At 39.1% G+C, this 19,526-nt stretch overlaps 8 protein-coding genes across 8 annotated transcripts; 4 read left to right on the forward strand and 4 right to left on the reverse strand.

Moving 5' to 3' along the window:
- Nucleotides 1-196: 196 nt before the first annotated feature.
- On the forward strand, nucleotides 197-2,059 carry I206_107799 (uncharacterized protein; the record flags this gene model as incomplete). The annotated part of the gene is made up of 3 exons (XM_019157843.1): nucleotides 197-508; nucleotides 589-1,638; nucleotides 1,724-2,059. The coding sequence occupies 3 exons, from the start codon at nucleotides 197-199 to the stop codon at nucleotides 2,057-2,059; spliced, it is 1,698 nt and encodes a 565-aa protein (XP_019009483.1).
- A 356-nt stretch (nucleotides 2,060-2,415) lies between these two features.
- I206_107800 (uncharacterized protein) lies at nucleotides 2,416-3,425 on the reverse strand (the record flags this gene model as incomplete). Its single annotated transcript, XM_019157844.1, has 4 exons — nucleotides 2,416-2,697; nucleotides 2,800-3,018; nucleotides 3,077-3,208; nucleotides 3,273-3,425. The coding sequence occupies 4 exons, from the start codon at nucleotides 3,423-3,425 to the stop codon at nucleotides 2,416-2,418; spliced, it is 786 nt and encodes a 261-aa protein (XP_019009484.1).
- A 933-nt stretch (nucleotides 3,426-4,358) lies between these two features.
- Nucleotides 4,359-8,304, forward strand: I206_107801 (uncharacterized protein; the record flags this gene model as incomplete). Its single annotated transcript, XM_019157845.1, has 12 exons — nucleotides 4,359-4,892; nucleotides 4,951-5,257; nucleotides 5,337-5,660; nucleotides 5,725-5,837; nucleotides 5,903-5,921; nucleotides 5,977-6,081; nucleotides 6,143-6,196; nucleotides 6,263-6,492; nucleotides 6,562-6,629; nucleotides 6,701-6,852; nucleotides 6,926-7,061; nucleotides 7,128-8,304. 12 exons carry the CDS (start codon nucleotides 4,359-4,361, stop codon nucleotides 8,302-8,304), a joined length of 3,219 nt encoding a protein of 1,072 aa, XP_019009485.1.
- Nucleotides 8,305-8,662: 358 nt separating this feature from the next.
- Nucleotides 8,663-9,705, reverse strand: I206_107802 (uncharacterized protein; the record flags this gene model as incomplete). Its single annotated transcript, XM_019157846.1, has 5 exons — nucleotides 8,663-8,755; nucleotides 9,026-9,223; nucleotides 9,372-9,481; nucleotides 9,546-9,618; nucleotides 9,676-9,705. The coding sequence occupies 5 exons, from the start codon at nucleotides 9,703-9,705 to the stop codon at nucleotides 8,663-8,665; spliced, it is 504 nt and encodes a 167-aa protein (XP_019009486.1).
- Nucleotides 9,706-10,002: 297 nt separating this feature from the next.
- On the forward strand, nucleotides 10,003-11,380 carry I206_107803 (uncharacterized protein; the record flags this gene model as incomplete). The annotated part of the gene is made up of 9 exons (XM_019157847.1): nucleotides 10,003-10,047; nucleotides 10,101-10,138; nucleotides 10,193-10,279; nucleotides 10,344-10,390; nucleotides 10,464-10,690; nucleotides 10,762-10,905; nucleotides 10,971-11,084; nucleotides 11,162-11,257; nucleotides 11,324-11,380. The coding sequence occupies 9 exons, from the start codon at nucleotides 10,003-10,005 to the stop codon at nucleotides 11,378-11,380; spliced, it is 855 nt and encodes a 284-aa protein (XP_019009487.1).
- A 196-nt stretch (nucleotides 11,381-11,576) lies between these two features.
- On the reverse strand, nucleotides 11,577-13,212 carry I206_107804 (uncharacterized protein; the record flags this gene model as incomplete). The annotated part of the gene is made up of 7 exons (XM_019157848.1): nucleotides 11,577-11,821; nucleotides 11,937-11,996; nucleotides 12,070-12,204; nucleotides 12,281-12,311; nucleotides 12,387-12,488; nucleotides 12,594-12,686; nucleotides 12,775-13,212. The coding sequence occupies 7 exons, from the start codon at nucleotides 13,210-13,212 to the stop codon at nucleotides 11,577-11,579; spliced, it is 1,104 nt and encodes a 367-aa protein (XP_019009488.1).
- A 385-nt stretch (nucleotides 13,213-13,597) lies between these two features.
- I206_107805 (uncharacterized protein) lies at nucleotides 13,598-14,219 on the reverse strand (the record flags this gene model as incomplete). Its single annotated transcript, XM_019157849.1, has 2 exons — nucleotides 13,598-13,834; nucleotides 13,899-14,219. 2 exons carry the CDS (start codon nucleotides 14,217-14,219, stop codon nucleotides 13,598-13,600), a joined length of 558 nt encoding a protein of 185 aa, XP_019009489.1.
- A 1,494-nt stretch (nucleotides 14,220-15,713) lies between these two features.
- I206_107806 (uncharacterized protein) lies at nucleotides 15,714-18,936 on the forward strand (the record flags this gene model as incomplete). Its single annotated transcript, XM_019157850.1, has 2 exons — nucleotides 15,714-16,833; nucleotides 16,916-18,936. The coding sequence occupies 2 exons, from the start codon at nucleotides 15,714-15,716 to the stop codon at nucleotides 18,934-18,936; spliced, it is 3,141 nt and encodes a 1,046-aa protein (XP_019009490.1).
- Nucleotides 18,937-19,526: the final 590 nt, after the last annotated feature.

Here is a 19,526-nt window from a genome sequence, read left to right on the forward strand (position 1 = left end):
TGGAGAGAGGAGTGACCGAATAGGCGTTGAGCACCGAATAAGCCCGAGTGGAGGTCATTCGCTTTAAAAGAAACGAATGTCATTGTTGACTCGAGATTATTGTTTCATCGCTCGACTTCCGCTTCGATATTCACTTAAATTCTGCTCTCTATCTTCGATACTGTACCAGGCGCAGAGGGAAGTCTGAGGATTAATCATGCTCCCTCGTCCAGCTCGTTTCCGACAGCTTCCATCGTTGCTGCGTCCAACTAGCAGTCTGACAAAAGCCCGAATAACAATAATTAGCGATGTTCGTCAATATTCAGCTAGAACAACACTACCGCGTCCTCTGAAAATAGCTATCATAGGTTCTGGTCCATCAGGATTCTATACAGCTTCTAGAATATTGAATTCTATACCTTCTGACTCACCGAATGGGCAGAATGTCCAAGTGCATATGTACGAAAGATTACCGACACCTTATGGGTTAGTCAGGTATGGAGTTGCACCGGATCATCCAGAAGTCAAGGTGAGCATTCATTGCACCTTTCAGCATGAATGGAGGAAGATATTTTCACATATTTCTGCATTGCTGACATTGAATGACAGAATTGTCAACACAAATTCGACGAATTGTCTTCTGATCCTCGATTCAAGTTTTTCGGAAACGTTTTAATTTCTTCTCAACCATCTTCTTCTGAAACAATATCAACACCTTCTTCCGCATTATCACCATACACTTATCCTCATTCTGTTCGAATATCATTCGACGACATATTACCGTATTATTCTACCTTAATCCTAACTTATGGAGCATCTTTATCTAATCCATTATCGAGTGTTCCTGGTTCTTCATCATCTCCTAACCCACTTAATAATGTTATTCCAGCATTAGGTTTAGTAAGTTGGTATAATTCTCATCCAGCATTTTCTGAATTACCAATAAATTTAAAAGGAATAGAAGAAGTAAGTATTGTTGGACAAGGAAATGTAGCTTTAGATGTTGCTAGAATACTTTTGAAACCAATTGATCAATTATCAAAAACGGATTTATCTGAAGAAGTATTACAGATTCTTTCAGAAAGTAATGTAAAAAGAGTTAAAGTAATAGGTAGAAGAGGACCTGGTCAAATTTCATTCACAACAAAAGAATTTAGAGAAATGTTATCAATACCTGAATTAGAATATAAAGGTATTAAAAATGAATTAATGGAAGAAGCAAAGGCTCTAATAGGGAATGAAAGAATGAAAAAAAGATTATTAGGTTTAATGGAGAAATCAATTAAAAATGATAGTGGTAAAAAATTATTTGAATTAGATTTTTTAAAATCGCCTAAAGCTTTTTTACCTTCCTCTGAAAATAGTAGTAACGTTGGAGAAATAGAATGGAATTTAAATCAACTTTTATCATCACCATCATCGTTATCATCTCCTACACCCCCAAATTCTCAATCTTCTGCTTTGCCTTCTGGTAATTCAGTTATGGCTAGTCCTACGGGAGAAACACTAAAATATAGAGCAGATATGATCATTGAAAGTGTCGGATATAGATCAGAACCTTTGACAGGTGAACAAGGTGGATGGAAATTACCATTTGATGAAAAGAGAGGTAGAGTAAAGAATGTAAATGGACGTGTAGTTGACGAAGAAGGATCAGTAGTAAGCATTCACTCCTTTCCATTCAAAATGAATGTATCAAATCGATTATTGGCAATATCAATATTAACATATCATACTCGTATAGATACCTGGTATATATGCTGCAGGATGGGCAGCAAGAGGACCTGTAGGAGTTATAGCTTCAACAATGCACGATTCATATTCTCTTGCGGATTCATTAATGGATGATCATTATTCATCAACTTCCCTTGGTGATTCTGCAGGTCCTTTGAATACAACACCAGAAGATGGTATACCTGAAGTTATTATCAAATCACAAAAGAATGGTGGGATCGTTGTGGATTTAAGCGCATGGGAAAGAATTGATCAAGCTGAAAGAGACAGAGCGAAAAAAATGGGTAAAGGAAAAGAGAGAGAGAAATTTAGGAAAGTTGAAGACATGTTAGCTGTACTTGGATGAATTTTTTTTTTCACTATAGTAATTTCGGATCGAGGAAGAAACGGGATACTACTGAGAATAATCCGAGCAAGTCAGGAGATTAGATATGTCATAAAAGGCGAGCCGAGAATGTTCAGCATCATAACACAGCTCGTATAGAAAAACTGAGAAATGACTCAAGATGATTCACGAAAGTCTATAATTCTCAAATCTATAATATACATTGGCATAGCATGTATATACACATTTGTCCCATTAAATTATCCGGTACAAGTATTCTATAGGTACAATGAGTTTATCTATCAAGTGAGTATGCGGCTACAACGGGTATAATCAAGCAAGTTTTCCAAAGGCCGACAGGTCTGGCTACATTTCCTCTATAAAACACCTCTACCAAGGAGCCCACCACCAAAACCTCTTCCACCTCGATTTCCAAGCTGACCTCGACCTCTGCCCAATTCCATGCCCATGCCCATTGGTGTCCTACCGTATTGACCTGAACCGACACCTCCATGCTTCATCATGTCCCTCTCTGCACGATATTGAGCTTTAGCCGCTCGTCGATCAGATTTAGCTTGACGACGAGCTAACTTTCTATCGTATTTGTATTGTCTTTTCAGAGCTTTTAATTCTGATCGACTTAAACCAGGATTACGATTCTGTAAATCATGATTGAAAGTCAGCCGTCGAACAATAATAGGTAGATTGGTTGACAAGTATATTGGATATTGCCGATCATGAACTTTGGGGACACAACTCACTCTAAGCTCCTTTGAAGAATCAGACGAGGAAGAAGATGATGATGATGAGCTGGAATTCGATCGTGTTCTGCTTATTTGGTTTTGGGAATTAGGAGTATATCCTGATGGACCGAATCCACCAGTATATCTTTCTTGTGCAGGAGCAGCCATCGCACCCCTTGATATAGATGCTTGATTGGGTTCGATAGCTTTATCATAAGATGGAGGAGCATCGAATGGCTAAGTATGATGGTTAGCCTGAAATTCGAGGTAAAATATAAGTCGAGTGGCCGCTCACATTTTCTGGTTTCTGATGACCTTCATATTCTCTTGATTTCTTTTCATCCATGTATCCTTGTGGAATCATCTGAGATTCGGATTGGTAAGAGGGCATTCGATCAGATTGAGATGGGTAAGAAGGTTCATTCAACTGTAATCAAGATTACCATCATTAGCATCATCCTAATCATTGTTCCAAACAATCTTAGACTTACTTGTAATCGTTCCATATTCTGAATGTTCGATGTCTCGTATGAGGCATTGTCTTCAATGTTTCGTCCTTCCTTCTTTTCTTTTTGTTTCTTATCATACGCTTTATACGCTTTTACACCTGCTCTTACACCTGCACCTACTAAGATTAGAGCCATTGTGTTGTACTGTTGAAATCTATTTTCTGTTGTTTTATCCTGTTCGTGTTCGAAACAGAAGTTGCTATATGATTGATTTGTTACTACTCTTGTTTTGTCGATGAAAGGAAGATAGTTCAAAGATAATAAGTCTCTTTGTAAGACTATTTATACCCTACTCAACCTATCCATACATAGCTTCATACTATTTAAACCTATGTGATCGGTAGCGAAAGCTGAAACGATTGAGTTTGACCCTAGATAACGGAGGCTATGCATTCAAACATTTCCAAAAATAGACATAAAAAGCATTGATACCGAAATAAGGAGGAACGCTCGCTTCCCAGACCGCTAGCTATTTTCGCGGCTATCACCGAGGTGAAACGACGTAGCTCTCTATGGTACGATTTGTTGGAAATCCATCTAAATACGATCAAGATATGACCAAGAGGGTTGATGTCCCACATTTGACCATTTTCGTCATCCTGATCGTCAATTACAGCTCTGCTGTTCAGATAGCCCATGTTTCAAAAAATGACGTGAGTCAAGCAATCTCCTCCACTTCGGTACGGTCCGAAGAAGTCCTTTTGAGACCAGCTCCCATCATTTACTTCACCGCGAGGGAAGAACGGGGTCCGGATCTCCCTCCAGACGAGCAGATCTAAAGCATACCGCACTCACCACTTACCAGCTGAGGATGTGATCTCTGTAACATGTGTCGCCTTGCCATCATCGTCATTCCTCGTGACTTACCTTTGTTTTCGCTTTCGACCGAGAACTACAAGTGGAAAAAAAGGGTATTTGATCCGGCTTATCCGGCACCGATCAACCGTATTACACCGAAAACCGAAATAATTCGTTCATCTCGTATATATATACATCTGATCATCGCGTCCTTGAGATGTTCCATCTGAATACCATCTTTCAGCAGGTATCTGTATCTGGCTGCATAAGATGATTCTAGGTATTAATACTGTTCTACTAGCGGCAGGCTTATCCCTTTTGGGGAAAGTCTTAGCTTTAGGTGAAGAACGAGTAATCACCTTTCCATCAATTATTGATTTACAACAACAGTCACATCTGTCCCTCGAAGATACTCATCAAGTGATTTTCGAGTTTAATGATGCGGGAGTACTCGAACGACAGAAAGACGACCATAATTTCGTAGTAGCTTCAAAACCTCATAAACATGCTACCCCGATATTATTAGATTCAAAAGATGATCAAGCTATTCACGTTGCAGCTCAAACTTTTGCTCATGATGTTTATAAAGTTACTGGACAACATCCAAGATTATATAACGATACTTTACCGCACGGTATTGATCGAGCCTTGATTGTAGGAAGTATATCTAGTCAACTGATTAGCAATATTAAGAGTATCGATAGAGGAGAATTGCATGGGAAATGGGAATCATACGAAATTGGATGGGAAGAACAACCTGTGAAAGGTTTGAAAGAGGGATTAGTGATTACTGGATCCGATCGAGTAAGTGATATCTTAACTACTTGCCTAAGATGATATTGATTTTTTCGTATGAATATAGAGAGGAACAGTTTTTGCTCTTTATACCCTTTCTGAACAAATGGGAGTTTCACCTTGGTATTTTTGGACGGATACTCCGATCAAACATAAAGACATAATTGGCTATAATAAGAATAAAAAGTTAAGTCATGGTGAACCAACCGTCAAATATAGGGGATTATTCATCAATGATGAACATCCTGCAATGTGGGGTTGGGCACAACAACATTGGCATAGAAAACCTTGGGAACCCGCTTTTCAGGTTGAGATGTATGAGAAATGGTTCGAAATGTTATTGAGGTTAAAAGCCAATTATCATTGGCCTGCTAGTAGGTCATCTCATTCGAATCTATTCTAATCTTTGTTTAGGAAAGTCTGTGTAAGGGTGCTGATTTGTGTGGTTGGCAGTGTGGGCAAGTATGTTCGATGTGGATGGATTAGACACCTCTAACGGTTTACCTAAAACCCCTACTCCTGGACCTAATCAAGTATTAGCCAACAAAATGGGTGTAGTCATGGGAACATCTCATCACGAACCCATGTCGAGAAACAAGCCTGAATGGGATTCTTACGGTGTAGGTAAATGGGATTATGTAGAGAATAAAGAAGTCATGGAAGAATTTTGGAGATATGGTGCGGAAAGAGCCAAAGGGATGGAGACTCTTTTCACAATGGGTATGAGAGGTGATGGAGATGAACCTCTCAGTGGTGCAAGTAACGCTTTAGTGCAAAGTAAGCATCTTATTTCAACACAATGTACAGAGACAAGATGACAGCGAGCTGATGTCAAAGCTAGATATCACGCATGCTCAACAGGGTATTTTGAAAGATGTCTACGGAGATGACTTTGATCAGATCAATCAGATGTGGTGTATGTATAAGGAAGTTTCGGGATACTATTTCAACGGTGTAAGCTTTATCTCTTATCCGTCTACTTGATTAGAACACTAACTAACGGTGGATTGCATTGGTAGCTCGAAGTCCCGGAAGATGGTAAGCTTAGTGTGAAAAGGGGCTGTGTAATCACAAGCTGATTTTGCACATGTAGTCACCGTCCTTTTTGCCGATGACAATTATGGCAATCTCATGTCTGTGCTACCGCCAGATAAGCAAGATCATAAAGCAGGTGCAGGTATTTATTATCATGTTGATTGTAAGTTCGCCTACTTTTCTACTTTCGTTGCATAGATATTCACGCTCATACTTGATTGTAGATGTTGGTTTCCCAAGAGATTACAAATGGACAAACACAATCAACCTGGCTAAAAGTAAGTGCAGCCTGTTCATAATCGATAACTCAGTCTGACTTGACTTTGTCTGACGATATTTTGTAGTGTGGGAACAACTGAATCATGTTCGAGCATTCAATACCACCTCAATTTGGATCCTGAACGTTGGGTCGCTTAAACCCCTCGAGATGCCTTCAGAACATTTCTTGGCTTTAGCATACGATTCCGACGCCTGGCCTCGTAATTCTGTTCGCAAATTCCTTCATGCGTGGGCAGAAAGAGAGTTTGGTGAAGATGTAGCTAAAGAAACTGCAGATATCATGTTCAAATACTCTGTAAGCCGACTCAAATTACTTAACCAAGCCCAATGTATTATATCGCTGACGATTTCTATACGTGAGCAGTTATATGCTGGAAGAGCAAAAGCTGAATTGATTAATGGAACCACATTCTCTTTCAACAACTATGAAGAGTAAGTCGATCTGACTTTCATTTCACCTTCCTTCGGAATCATTCTGCTAAAGCGCTTTAACGCGATCGTAGGGCAGAAAGAGTCTTGGCTGGTTGGAACGATCTTGTCCATCGTGCCGGCAAGATTTACGATAAACTGGATAAAATCACCAAGCCTTCTTTCTTCCAACAGGTATATATGCTTTGCGCGGGTCAAGCGAACCTTAATAGACTTCATCAAGCCGGTGAGCTTCGAATTATTCATGACGCATCATGTGTTCCTGACTGCAATTACTGACCATTTCAATTTACGTCCAGTCGGTCGATCGAATTCGTATGCTTTCCAAGCTCGTACAGCTGCCAACACATTTGCCAAAGAAGCTATCGAAGCTTTCTATCAAGATGCTAATTTGACAGAGACATTCCATTCTCTACTCAATCGAAAATGGGACCAGTCAGTTTTTCCCTTCTCCCTCTCTGGGCTCTTGTCCTGTCCGTTACTAACGGAATAAATCTGTAGTATGTGGGATCAAACACATATCGAATATTACGGTGCTCTTGAACCTATTCGAGATTCTCTTCCACCTATAAAATTCGTCAATCCTTATGTTCCCGCTCGACCTGGAATTCCTATTAAGGAACACGCTTTACCAGGATATGTAGCATATTTGAGAGTAACAGTTGAAAATTTCATTGGTGCTTGGCCAGGAGATACTGGTAAAAATTGTGATAGACAATTCAAATGTCCTGATCCAACTGTACTTACTATGGATCTATATGGTTCTCAAACAAGATGGGTAGATATTGGTTCAGGTGGTCCAAGAGATACTAAATTCACAATTACAACTAATTATGATTGGTTAAAAGTTAGTCAAAATCATGGAAAGGTAAAATGGGATGGTACGGAAGATTTAAGAATTTATATCTCAGTAGATTGGAATAAAGTTAAAATTCCAAAAGAAATTAAAGGAAAAGAAATTTATAAAACAGAAGGTCATGTTTTAATTAAAGGAAATGATTTAACAAATGTTACAATTACTGTACCTATTCAAATTCCATTAATTTCACCTCCAAAAGAATTTAAAGGTCATATTCAAGGTGATAATTATTTAGTTATTGAAGCTTCACATTATACAAGATTAATTGAAAAAGAAGGATATTCATTTAAAGAAATTGAAGGTTATGGTAGAACTTTAAGTGGTATGGAAATGTTACCTTCAACTATTAAAAATTTTACAATTGGTCAAGGTCCAATTTTAGAATATGATATTTGGATTAATGGTCTTGAAAATGATAATGATGAATTAGAAATTATAATTCAATTAGGACCTACAAATAATTTTATTGTAAATAAACAACTTTCATTTGGATTTCAAATGGATGGTGATTTAAATATTCAATTAATTAAACCTATACCTTTATTATTACTTCAAGATAATATTAATGAAGAACCTTTTAAAAGATCTGCTGTAGGTGCTGTACCTTCTGATTGGGAAAATGCTGTTTCTTCTGAAAATAGAAATGCAACTATTTCTGTTAAAATTGATGAAAATTGGAAATCACCTGGACAACATACAATTAAACTTTATGGTATGTCAACTGGTTTAGTAATTGAACGGATTTGGGTAGACTTTGGAGGTATCAAAGAGAGAGGTTATAGTTATCTTGGACCTCCAGAAAGTTATCGAGCTTTATAGCTAGTTTGTAAAGTGATCAGCGAAAAGGGAGAACAGGATATCATTCGAGGATTGTATTAATCGATAAAATTGATAGTAGTCAGTTTTTATAAAAAATGAGTAAAAAAGTCATGCAGTTGAATAGTTCGAAATGAAAAAATGAATGGATGCATCAGTATTCAATAAGCGTGCGGCAATTATCATTCTGACAGCAATCAAGTTAATGGCGATGATTTGTCTATCAAATGTCTGCTGGCAGTTGTACTGATTATGCATGTCAATTGATGAGATCTGACTGAGAAGCAGAAGATTCACTCAGCTCACCATTCCAACTGCGAAGGAGCAAATTTTACTCACTGTCACCACCGTCCATGACCGGCTATGATTCTCCACTGGCTTTTTGGGCATTTGACTGAGATTCTATTCTTTCTCGTTCAGCTTCTTTCTTTTTCTGAGCTTTAATCTTTCGTTGCTGCGATGTAATTACAATGTATCAGATCCAGACTAGAACACCCACACATGATTTAAAGTAGTATGACCGCAACTGAAGGGCCACTCCTTCGGCCGCCAGCATTGATATCATCGCAGAGGTCACTTTCTTTTCTTCCTCTTCTACTCAGTCCTTGATGAATCATTCATTCAATCATTACCACCTTGCCCTTAGACCGACAATGGAGCTGACATCACCTTGTCACAGATTTCTGACTTTTCCAATCAAGCTTGAAGAGATATATCGACTCACTCTTTGCCTCCTGCCTTTACCCCGCTTTCCAGCTTGACCAACTTCAAGATCAACGTAAACCTCCCTTCGTTTCTTGGTTAACTTCTCCGCACGCAGCTTTTCCTTCTTTTTATCTCTTTTACGCATCAAAGGAGCAAAAGATGATTTTAAAAGTGAACCGTAAGTCGCATGAAACGTAGAAAGAGAAGAAGCTGGTATCTATGGAATGGTTCGTTATTAGCATATTGACCCTGTAAGTTTTCCCCATATCCCAAATCAAAATGCTTCGTAATAGCCACTGTACTTGATGTCGAAGAATCATGATTATCGCAGAGTATTCTGAATGGTGCGCTAAATTCCCACTCACTTTAGCTGAGAATTTGTTGTCGCCTTGTGTACACCTTATCAAAACTTCGTATTCTGGTCCATCTTCGTTCTCCTCGTCGTCCATTTGTACATCTCCTTCATTATACGTCACTGGAAAACCTCGTCAGCTATGTCGAAGTCAATAAATTCACGATATAGCGAGATGACAACTTACATCTCTTATGGGTCAACCAGACTGAGCTGGAAGAAGAAGGGTCGGAAAAACAACCTTCAAGTTTAGTCAAGAACTGCATTTACATATGAATAAGCTGATTCCGAAGCTCAAATAGAGCAAGAAAGCTTACCTCTTCTGGTGAAACTAATTGTTGAGGCATTTTCCTATACGTATCTTACGCTAAAAAGTGTATAGATGATCATAAATAGATGAATGAAAAGTGGTTGTGGATGTTGGTCGTCTGCTTCGAGCTGATTTCGTATCTGGCAGAATATCTTACGTAAGCCACATTGTCAAAGGGGCTCCATCTTAACCATCATGTTCTGGCTTAGAGAGTTTAAAGATAGCAAAGGCTAGATCAACTTTTACTTTATACTTAGCAAACATATTTATGCTTAGATATCAAGCTTTACGAACTCTTCGATACCTGCCTTGTCTACGAAATATAAGTAATAAGATGCCCGCTCCTACTCCTGTAAAGACATTAGATGGTCGTCTCAAGGTATGTCTTCCGAATCGATCAGAACGGCTAACTTTACTGATTCGCTGAGATAGATGAGAGATGGAAATTCCATTCCTCAATTTGGTCTTGGGTGAGGAACCCAGTGAATGATTATCGGGCTCATAGCTGATTGATTTGTGCTCAGGGTATACGAAATGAACGATCAAGAAGCTTATGATTCAACAAAAGCGGCGTTGAATGCTGGATACAAACATGTTGATACCGCTGAGTGGTTGGTCAAGCTTCATATTCTATGAATTAGGTCTAATAGTAAGCTGAGCATGGACTATCGATAGGTACGAGAATGAAGAGCCATGTGGAAGAGCAATCAACGAATGGTGTAGTGAGTGTGCTTAGCATAAGCTATCGTGTACAAAAATATGTTGACTTTTTGGCTAACATTGTACTTTCTTTAGAGGAGACCGGCACGCCTCGATCAGAGATCTTCTTGACTTCAAAATTGATGCATAACAAAACATACGATCAAGCTTCAGCGGATATCCGAAAATCCCTGAAAAGAGCTCAAGTCGATTCATTTGATTTGTATCTAATGCACTCACCTATCGGTGGACCTGAAATTAGGAAAAATATCTGGAGAGCTTTAGTAGATGCTAAGAAGGAGGGTTTGCTAAAATCTATCGGAGTGAGTTATCTGACAAAGATACCAAATTTATTAATATTCCTTGATCTAATTTATTCAATGTTTTTCTCTAGGTCTCGAATTTCGGTATAAAGCATATTCAAGAGATGATTGATCAAAAAGTTGAATTACCAGTTGTTAATCAAATTGATTTACATCCTTTCATGAGACATCCTGAGATTGTCGAAATTTGTGAACAGAACAATATCATTCTTGAGGTAAATGATATTTCAATTGCGATCACACCGCTGTTATGGATCAAACGCTGAGCAACCGTGAATAGGCTTGGGGTCCTTTAGCAAGAGCTATGAGATTCAATCATCCTTCTATTCAAAAAGTCTCTAAAGCTAAAGGAAAGGATGTTGGTCAAATTTTCTTGAGATGGGGTTTACAACATGTCAGTCCTCTTTTGCTCCCTCATACTTCAGAATAATACAGACTTTGCTGATCTCTTCAATTGATTCTTATATGCAGGGATTCATCATCATTCCTAAATCAGTTAACCCTAAGCGAATTGCGTCAAACTCCCAAATATTCGATTTCGAGCTGGATGATAACGAGATGAAAGAGGTAAGTTCATTTACGCAACAGATTGGTGTTTGTACAACGCTGATCTGCATAATACACTCACAAAAGCTTGATGGTCTCGATGAATATCTCGTGACAGATTGGGATGTCGTTGATGTAGAATAAGCGTGGTAGTATTTCCGGGAATTGGATATATGTGCGGAAAACAGAAAAGGTTGCGATCAGCTCTCGAGGCATGTCGCATAACTGCATCATGCATCTTTCATCTCGGTCATTGTGTTTATGCATTACATAAGTTTAACGATACTCATAATTCGGTTTTCCGTCCGATTTCCGACTAATAGCCTATGATAACGAATGCTTAATAACCTCTACCAAATTCGATTCTGTTGATTACATTTTCTCCATCTTGAACTTTCTTAGCATTAGCAATAAGTATATCTGCAGCTATGTCCATTTCATTCTCAGAATTACCAGATATATGAGGGGTAATGATTAGCTTGGGGTGTGACCATAATGGGTGATTTTCAGGTAAAGGTTCTGGATCCGTAACGTCTATTGCTGCTCCAAAGAATTTGGGTGAATCTAAAATTTCAAGTAAATCATCTGTAAAAGTATTACAAAGTCAGCATGGGCGAATCTGATTTAATCGATTATTTACGATCAATTAAATTCGGTAGGATAACGTAAATGATGATGTTATATGTCAGTATGAACTAACCTGAAGGTATCAAACTTCCTCTTCCGACGTTGACCAAAACAGCTCCTTCAGGTAATAAAGCTTGATATAGGCAAAAAAAAACATCAGTAATTGAGATATACAATTATTACGAAGATGATAAAGTCATATTCACCTAATTTCTCTTTATTAAGGAAATACTTCGTAGCTGGTGTATTAGGTAAACTACATATCAAAACATCCGATTGTTTGAGGAAGGCTTCAACAGATTTTGGATCTTTAGTAGAAAAGTATTCTTCTGGTATTGATCCTATTCAACAATGAAAGAGATTAGGAATAGAGCTGAATATGTTTTAGGAATAAAATGGTGGACAAAATTGACATACCGTCTTTGTCACCTGTTCCGGGTATAACATACTATACAAGCACGATACAGTCAGTCACTGAACTCGTACTTCCGCGTTTGGAAAGGCTTGATATATTCATACTCACACCATCTTGAGGGGTAGCTTTACCAGATGTATTAGCAGCTATGATCTTCATTCCATGCGCTTTCAATAATCTAGCAGTTTCTCGACCTAATGCTCCGTAACCCTACGAGATCGTTTGTCAGTCAATCATCCAGCAAAGTAAGCTCGATAGCCGATATTGAGAATCGGACATATGTGTATGTTGAAAAGTGATGGAGAATTGACTTACCAATAATCCAGCAGTTCTACCGTAAGTCGACCTTGCAAAATATGTTTCACCTTTCAAATCACACTCTTCTTCAGATAAGAAACGTTTTTTGTCCTATATAAAGTATGATCAGCCTACCTCCTCTCATATTTTCTGCTTATGAGTAACCTATATGAATTTGAAGATTGATTAGTTGACTTACTCTACCATTAATGATTAATCCTTTCCATTGATGTAAAAGAGCAATAGTCATTCCAACTGCATAAGGAGGTATACTTAAAACATGTGTACCACTAGCAGTACTTAAACTAATTTCTTTATCATTGTTATTTGAATTTGAATTTTTTAAATTTTCAATATAAGATAAAATAGGTTTTGTTTTTTGCATTGAATCACTACCTGCTGAAGCTAATTGAATATGTTTTAATTTAGGTAATTGATTTAATGATTTAATATTTTCAGGTAATCCACTTCCTTTTGTAAAAAAAATTTCAATTTCTATCAATTCTTCTTCATTAAATTCTACTTCTTCTTCACCTTTTGGATGATATATAAATTTTTCAAATTTTTCATTTAACTTATTTATTGTTGATTTTTCGAGTGGAACTGAACATCCTACGATTAATGGAATTGATGACATTGTTGAAATGTTTCTTGCGTCAAGAAGAATTGATTTTGAAATGCGTTGTAAAATCGTTAGCATATATACCAAGATTGATTGTCCTCAATTGAAACTTTTCAATGTATCTATTCAATAAAAAAGTGAATAAGAATCTCAACTTGATCCGAGTCATAATAATGTAAACGCTGTTATAATTCGCGTCGCTTGAAATGACTATGACGAGTGAATAACCGCTTGATCGGGCCGGTAATCCAGGTGGATGTATGTGACACGGCTCAGACCATTTTTGGCATTCTTTCGAGTTGTCCGCCTTGCAATTATATTGCATCTGTATGCATAGCTAATATAGACATGAGCAACGTGATTTATACAAGTTCACTCTGTCAGACAGTCTGCCTCTGACTTAACACGCTTCGAAATCATCATCTCCTTCAGTGTAAGCAGGATCATATTCCTTACCATTCGTTTGACATCCACCACACATGTGCTCCTTACAGAAAAGAGATGCACAGCGATTTCCGTTAGTGCAAGTATCGGATTTGATCATACAAACTGGCTTGCCGCATTCCTGAACCTGTTTCATTGCACTTTCGCTTGTCCAGGAGAACGCTTCATTTGAATCAGCACCGTCGCTTCCGGACTGATGTAAGCAGTAGTGGACATCAGCTTGACTACCTTTTATGGGAATTTGAGGGCTCATTCACCGTTTCAATAAGTCTCCCACAATGAAGAGGTTTGTATCCCCCAGACTCGTCACATCTACTATTATGCCATTTTTTGCCTGTCTGCTCAACCTTTCTCTGAACCTTGGGTACGAAGGTTGAATAGATGCTGTTGCTGACGGCGTTGGTGATATCCTCGGTTCTACGTTGCAAGCTTCTAGCTTGTTGCATCCAAGTTTGGGGACCTGATCTGGTCCCATTCGGGGAAGAAGGAATGGCCCATTTGGTGGGCTTCGAGTGTGTCCCTTTAGAATCTTGGACCTGGTTGTCTTCTTGGGCTGGGGTGGAGGGGGGTGGGGACATAGCTTTCAATTGCTTTGAATTAAACGGTGTAGTGGCGAAAATTTATTGTACTAATGTTAATTCATGTGGAGCTGCATTGGTAAGACCCCTAGGTATTTATGTTGTTAGGCTACCTCAATAGCGACTGTGGCCTTCCTTTGCAAATTCCTGCGGTCTTCTTGTCAATCTTTCCTTTGACCTTTTATCAAAGGAAATCTATGGTGGGCTAAAGAGCCTGGACCCCTGAAAATTTCAGCTTCCATTGAACCCCAAAAGTTCTTACTCAACTCCCTTACATAGCGAAACGCTCAACGTCAATAATGGATGGCAAAATATCGTTCGATGGGAGGACTAACTTGATTTGTGGTGAATGTGCATATCATTGATAATGACGTATGAAGTATTGAGCTGATATACGGTGCCCTGCCCCCCTTTTGAGAACACCTCCTTTGAGTCCTCCCAAGCGCGCTAATTTCAGCATATATCTTGTCGACGTACAAAGTGGGGAAAAAAAGGACCATGCGTGCTCTTTAAAGCTTTTTAAACTAGACTTAGGTTTTGTTGATTGTTCATGACATGTGGAGGATATAATTGCTCCCTTGTTGAATCTAAAAAAACCTCACTCTCTGAAGATAACTTATATTCCATCCCCATCATTCCTGTGTCACGATTATATTGGCATTTTCATAATGATCATCTGGCTGATAACCCTCTGATACGATCGAAATAGGTATAAAAGAGAAGAAGAAGAAGCAATTCGGATCTTACTTGGCAAAATAAACGATCAAGAACCAAATATGTCTTCCAATGATATTACAATGAATAGCTTGAATGAAATGGATCGAAAGAAGATATACACAGGGAAACAATCAGAACCCACTCGGAAATCATTTGATACGTTACAAGGAGAATTATCCAGAATCATAAACCATCAACCAACCACTCAAACCTCATTGAGTCATTCGAGTAGTGGCCCCAAAACCGAGGATTCTCGCTACGATCAAGCTTCTGTCAGAATACACAGGGATAGGATGAGACAAACGCATTTGATATTATAAATACGAAGGTGAGTTCATATGGCATGAATCTAATAGTTTGTTTACCCCTTCTCTGGCTAGTGGCGTTATTCATAAAATAGCTCACGGCTGATATTTGAATGGGTATCACTTATAGTCCACAGTCCGGTTTCAGATTTGTCTGACCCTCCTTCTTCAGTATATTTCCATCTCCGTGTCCTGTAAATTATCTCGATTGGGCCTAACATATTCGCAAGGCCATCTTCGACGATGTTTTCTCAGATTATCAAAGCAGTCATTCCTCTTTTTTCACCGATATCGCTTCAGGACCGTATACATTTCCACAACAATCCATTTATCATCGATCTCGTACATAAGTCGATACGTTATACGTACAGCCCATCTACTCGCAATTTAAGATCAAGGCTGCTAGGTCCTCTATTCATTCCCTACGCGGAAATCATCTCGGGCAATCTTTACTGACTAGCATTAAATCACAATGGCGCCATCGATGTTCACCCGTCCATCTGTAGTATCCGACAACAAAGGGTCTACTGCCCTGCATCGTCAGAAATTCCGGTCGATCTCCTCCTTCTTTCACTCCACCACTACTACCTCAGTCGAAGATAATGAATTACATGTCATCGCCTATTTTCAACCTCAAGATAATTCTCCTGCACATCCGACATACGATGGACTTCCTTCAATTCGCAACGCAAGTGCTATATCTCTATCTCGAGCAATACCTTCACCTAGTCAATCTACAGCTTCGTTCCGTCTCAAAGCGGAAATTCACAAAGAAAACGTAGGAGTCAGCTATACAAGTCATACGCTACAAGCACAAGTATCCAGAGAAATGCCAACTTTAGCTTCTGCAATTCATATTCCGGATTCAACTACTTCAACCAAAACATTCAAGCCCCAACATAGTACTCTACCCAGTCCAGGTAATAACGCCGTTCATCCTCTATATCATATTAACGCCAGCTCTACATCCATATTCGACTCATATGTTCACGTTGCTGAAACTGTTGAAAAAGATCACTCGAATGAGGATAGTGAAAATACTCTGAGAAGAAAATTATCAAGAAGACTATCTCTCGACCTTATAGTTCCCAAGTTGACAGGCAGTCTGAGAAAAAGGGAAAGATCAGGAAGTAAATCTAGCACTTTCGATAAAGATAATGTAGATTCTTCAAGAAGATGGTCACTGTTCAATAATTCCGAAAATAAAGCAACTCAAATTGAGGCTAAACCCTTCCCTGTTCCACCTGTGAACAAGATGCAAGCAGGTATGCCTGTAACGAGAAATTGGAGAAACAAATTTACAGTTCATAAACCTTCTACTGAATTATTAGGAGATAAAAAAGAGGATATCGGTTCACGATTAGAAGCTTCGCGACAAGCCAGAGAGAGAACTATGGCAGACTCCATTTCCACTACAGAGAGGTACGATGAACGAACTATCAAGAGAATACCCGTAAAAAGGATGGAGGATCGATCAAGCAGTGACATACAAGCCAAATGTGTTGAGGATAAATTGAGGCAGAGGCAAAGTCTGATCAGTATGAAAGCTAGTACGATGAAAGATTGTCAAGATGCTTCAAGATTTTCATTCGGTATGTCAAAAAAGCTCTGATCGAATATTGACTCAAATTGGCGGACAAGGTGAAATACTGATGTCTGCTCACGGTTGAATAGTGCATCGGCCGTCCTCCATAGCATCGACGTTCGATCCAGCAGCAACACCCAAATCTACGGCTTCATCAATACCTATCCCATTCGTTCCTACAGGTCCACCTTTGATCGAGAGTCAGACTGTCACTTCCTTATCGGCGACTTTCGATTCACCATCCCCACTTCCTCGGCCATTACATACCCCATCGACTCGATCGAATGGACTACATGTTCCTCAAACGACCAAAATGTCGATATTCTCGCCTGCTCAAGACGATAGATCGATTTTAGATCCTGGTCGGTCACCTTGTCCACTACCTGACGGTTCGCCACTCATACCCTCCGACGGCCTACGATATCAACATATGCCACTGCCTGATCCGCCTATTCAGCAGAACCTCACTTCATCACCTTCCGCGTCAGGGATCGGTGGTCGGAAAGATGTCCTGAGTGCATCGGAATCTGCAGTGTCCATGGCAATATCAGCGACCCAACCAAGCCAGACCGGTACCTTCGGTGTGACAAAGAACCACAATACAAGTCATACGAACTTAGAAGGATCAGCAACTAGCACGGACAGAAGCCATATGACATCATCTTCTTCCTCCAGGACTATATATACTCTACCTCGGTCCAAATCGAAATCGCACACAGACTTATCAACATACGCATCAAGCAAGAATTTGGTTGATCATATTGAAGCTACTCAAGGTCCGGGCTGGTGGTCAGCGGACAAGCGAGCTAGCCGAAAAGAATCAGTTGCAACAACACAAGAGGAAGTAGAGCAAAAGACAATAGAAAGGTTAGAAAGACTAGCTCAATCTACTAATCTGCCACATCGAACAAAATTTGACGGCCAAGAATGTCAAGTAGATACCGATCATCTTCTGAATACTTCGTTAAACCGGATGAGAGCTGAGGACAAAATGCGAACTAGATCTTCGATGGATTTAGGCTCATCCTACCGAGCCACAGGACATCAAGCTAGACATTCCCTCGTGGCAGGATCGATATGGTCTAAAGATCAATCTTCTTCTCCTAGACGAAGTGTATTGACCAACCAATCGCGTATTTTGGACGCAGCGGGAACTCCAGTCAAGATTGTACACCTAGCTCTGATCCCTCTGCCACCTAGCGAAATAAAAAAGGGAACTTTCGTGAGCAATAGGATAAGCCCAGAAATCGCTAGAAGAGCAAGCTTTCTTAACAAATCAGCTGTCAATACTGCAATTACCGATGATAATTCAAGTGATTCCCCCTCAAGATCGACTTCCAGACAAACAACACGAACCGTTGGATCGATTATATCCAACGTATCTACCGTACCTACTTCGCTTCAGAGTGACGGTGAAGCCGAGGACGACAAGCTATCAAACGGCAATCAAGGAGTCAAAATTCAACAATTGATAGTGGAGTATGAAGAGAAGTTGAAGAATATGAAAAGTAGACATGCTCTAGAGGTGGATACCATCTTAAATGCTCTGAGTCAATCTAAAAATGACAATCAACTTCTCAAAACGGATAATGATCGATTGTTTGTAGAAAATAATAAGTTGAAAGAAAAAGTGAAAATACTTTGTATGAGTTTACAATCCATCGAGCTAGGGAGTAGTACAGAGCAATGTGATCAGCCACGACTTACTGATAATCAAATATCAATGAAGAGATCCGAAAGTACAATGAGTTCACTTTTACCTGAATTAAATTCAACAAATTCTATGCAATTATCACCATTACCATATACAAGTCGAACATCTTCACTTGGAAGTTCATCTGATCAATACGAGATAGATGAGTTCGGTAGAAAAAATCTGTCTACCAGTAAGTCTTCGATGAAAAATGATAGAAAGACTTCAGATTTTTCTGGAGGCGAAAAGACAGTATTAGTAATGGAGAAAAGGAATGTCAGTGGACAGAGTTATACGACTGAAGGAAGTATTATCTCATACGAAGATCACCAAACTCAACAAATATCGGACATCGTCAATGAAGGCTGGACTCTGAGTTTGAAAGAAGACGATAAAAGGTTTCTGAATGATCTATGATTGACAATCGATTATTGAAGGATGAAAATCTGTTTTGTATATACCATGCATTTTTATTGTACAGTGATGTGTTCGTAAGACGAACAAGAAGTGGCGAGGGCTTGAAACTTAAAAGATGGGAATTGACACAGAGTATTCTTCAGTTGAATGGATTTGAGCAGAGTTATGCTGAGTTGATGATCCGATAATATCGGTATTAATTTCTTCCTCATATACTCCGTGATCGACATTACACACACACACAAACGAACTTCCTTTGAATTCCTTTCGTTGATCGGATATTTTTCACTTGTTTGTTATCATTCAATTGGAAAAGGTACGATACCCTCATACACATCCGAAGCGGGAACAAGGTCGACTAGATCAGATCATTAAAAATGATCATATTGTGAAAAATCACATGAATGAACCGAAAGGTGTGATAATATCTGAGAAGCGGCCTTTCGTGCTGCCCTTACTCCCCTTTACCATGGGAATTATATTCTACTATTTGATCGATCCAATCGGGCTATTAAATCATCATTAACATCGTTATTTTGTGATGGGGTTCTCAAGCCACATATTCTTTCAATAATGAGGAACGACTTTCT

Source organism: Kwoniella pini, chromosome 11 (assembly GCF_000512605.2).
Source record: "Kwoniella pini CBS 10737 chromosome 11, complete sequence".
NCBI lineage: Eukaryota > Fungi > Basidiomycota > Tremellomycetes > Tremellales > Cryptococcaceae > Kwoniella > Kwoniella pini.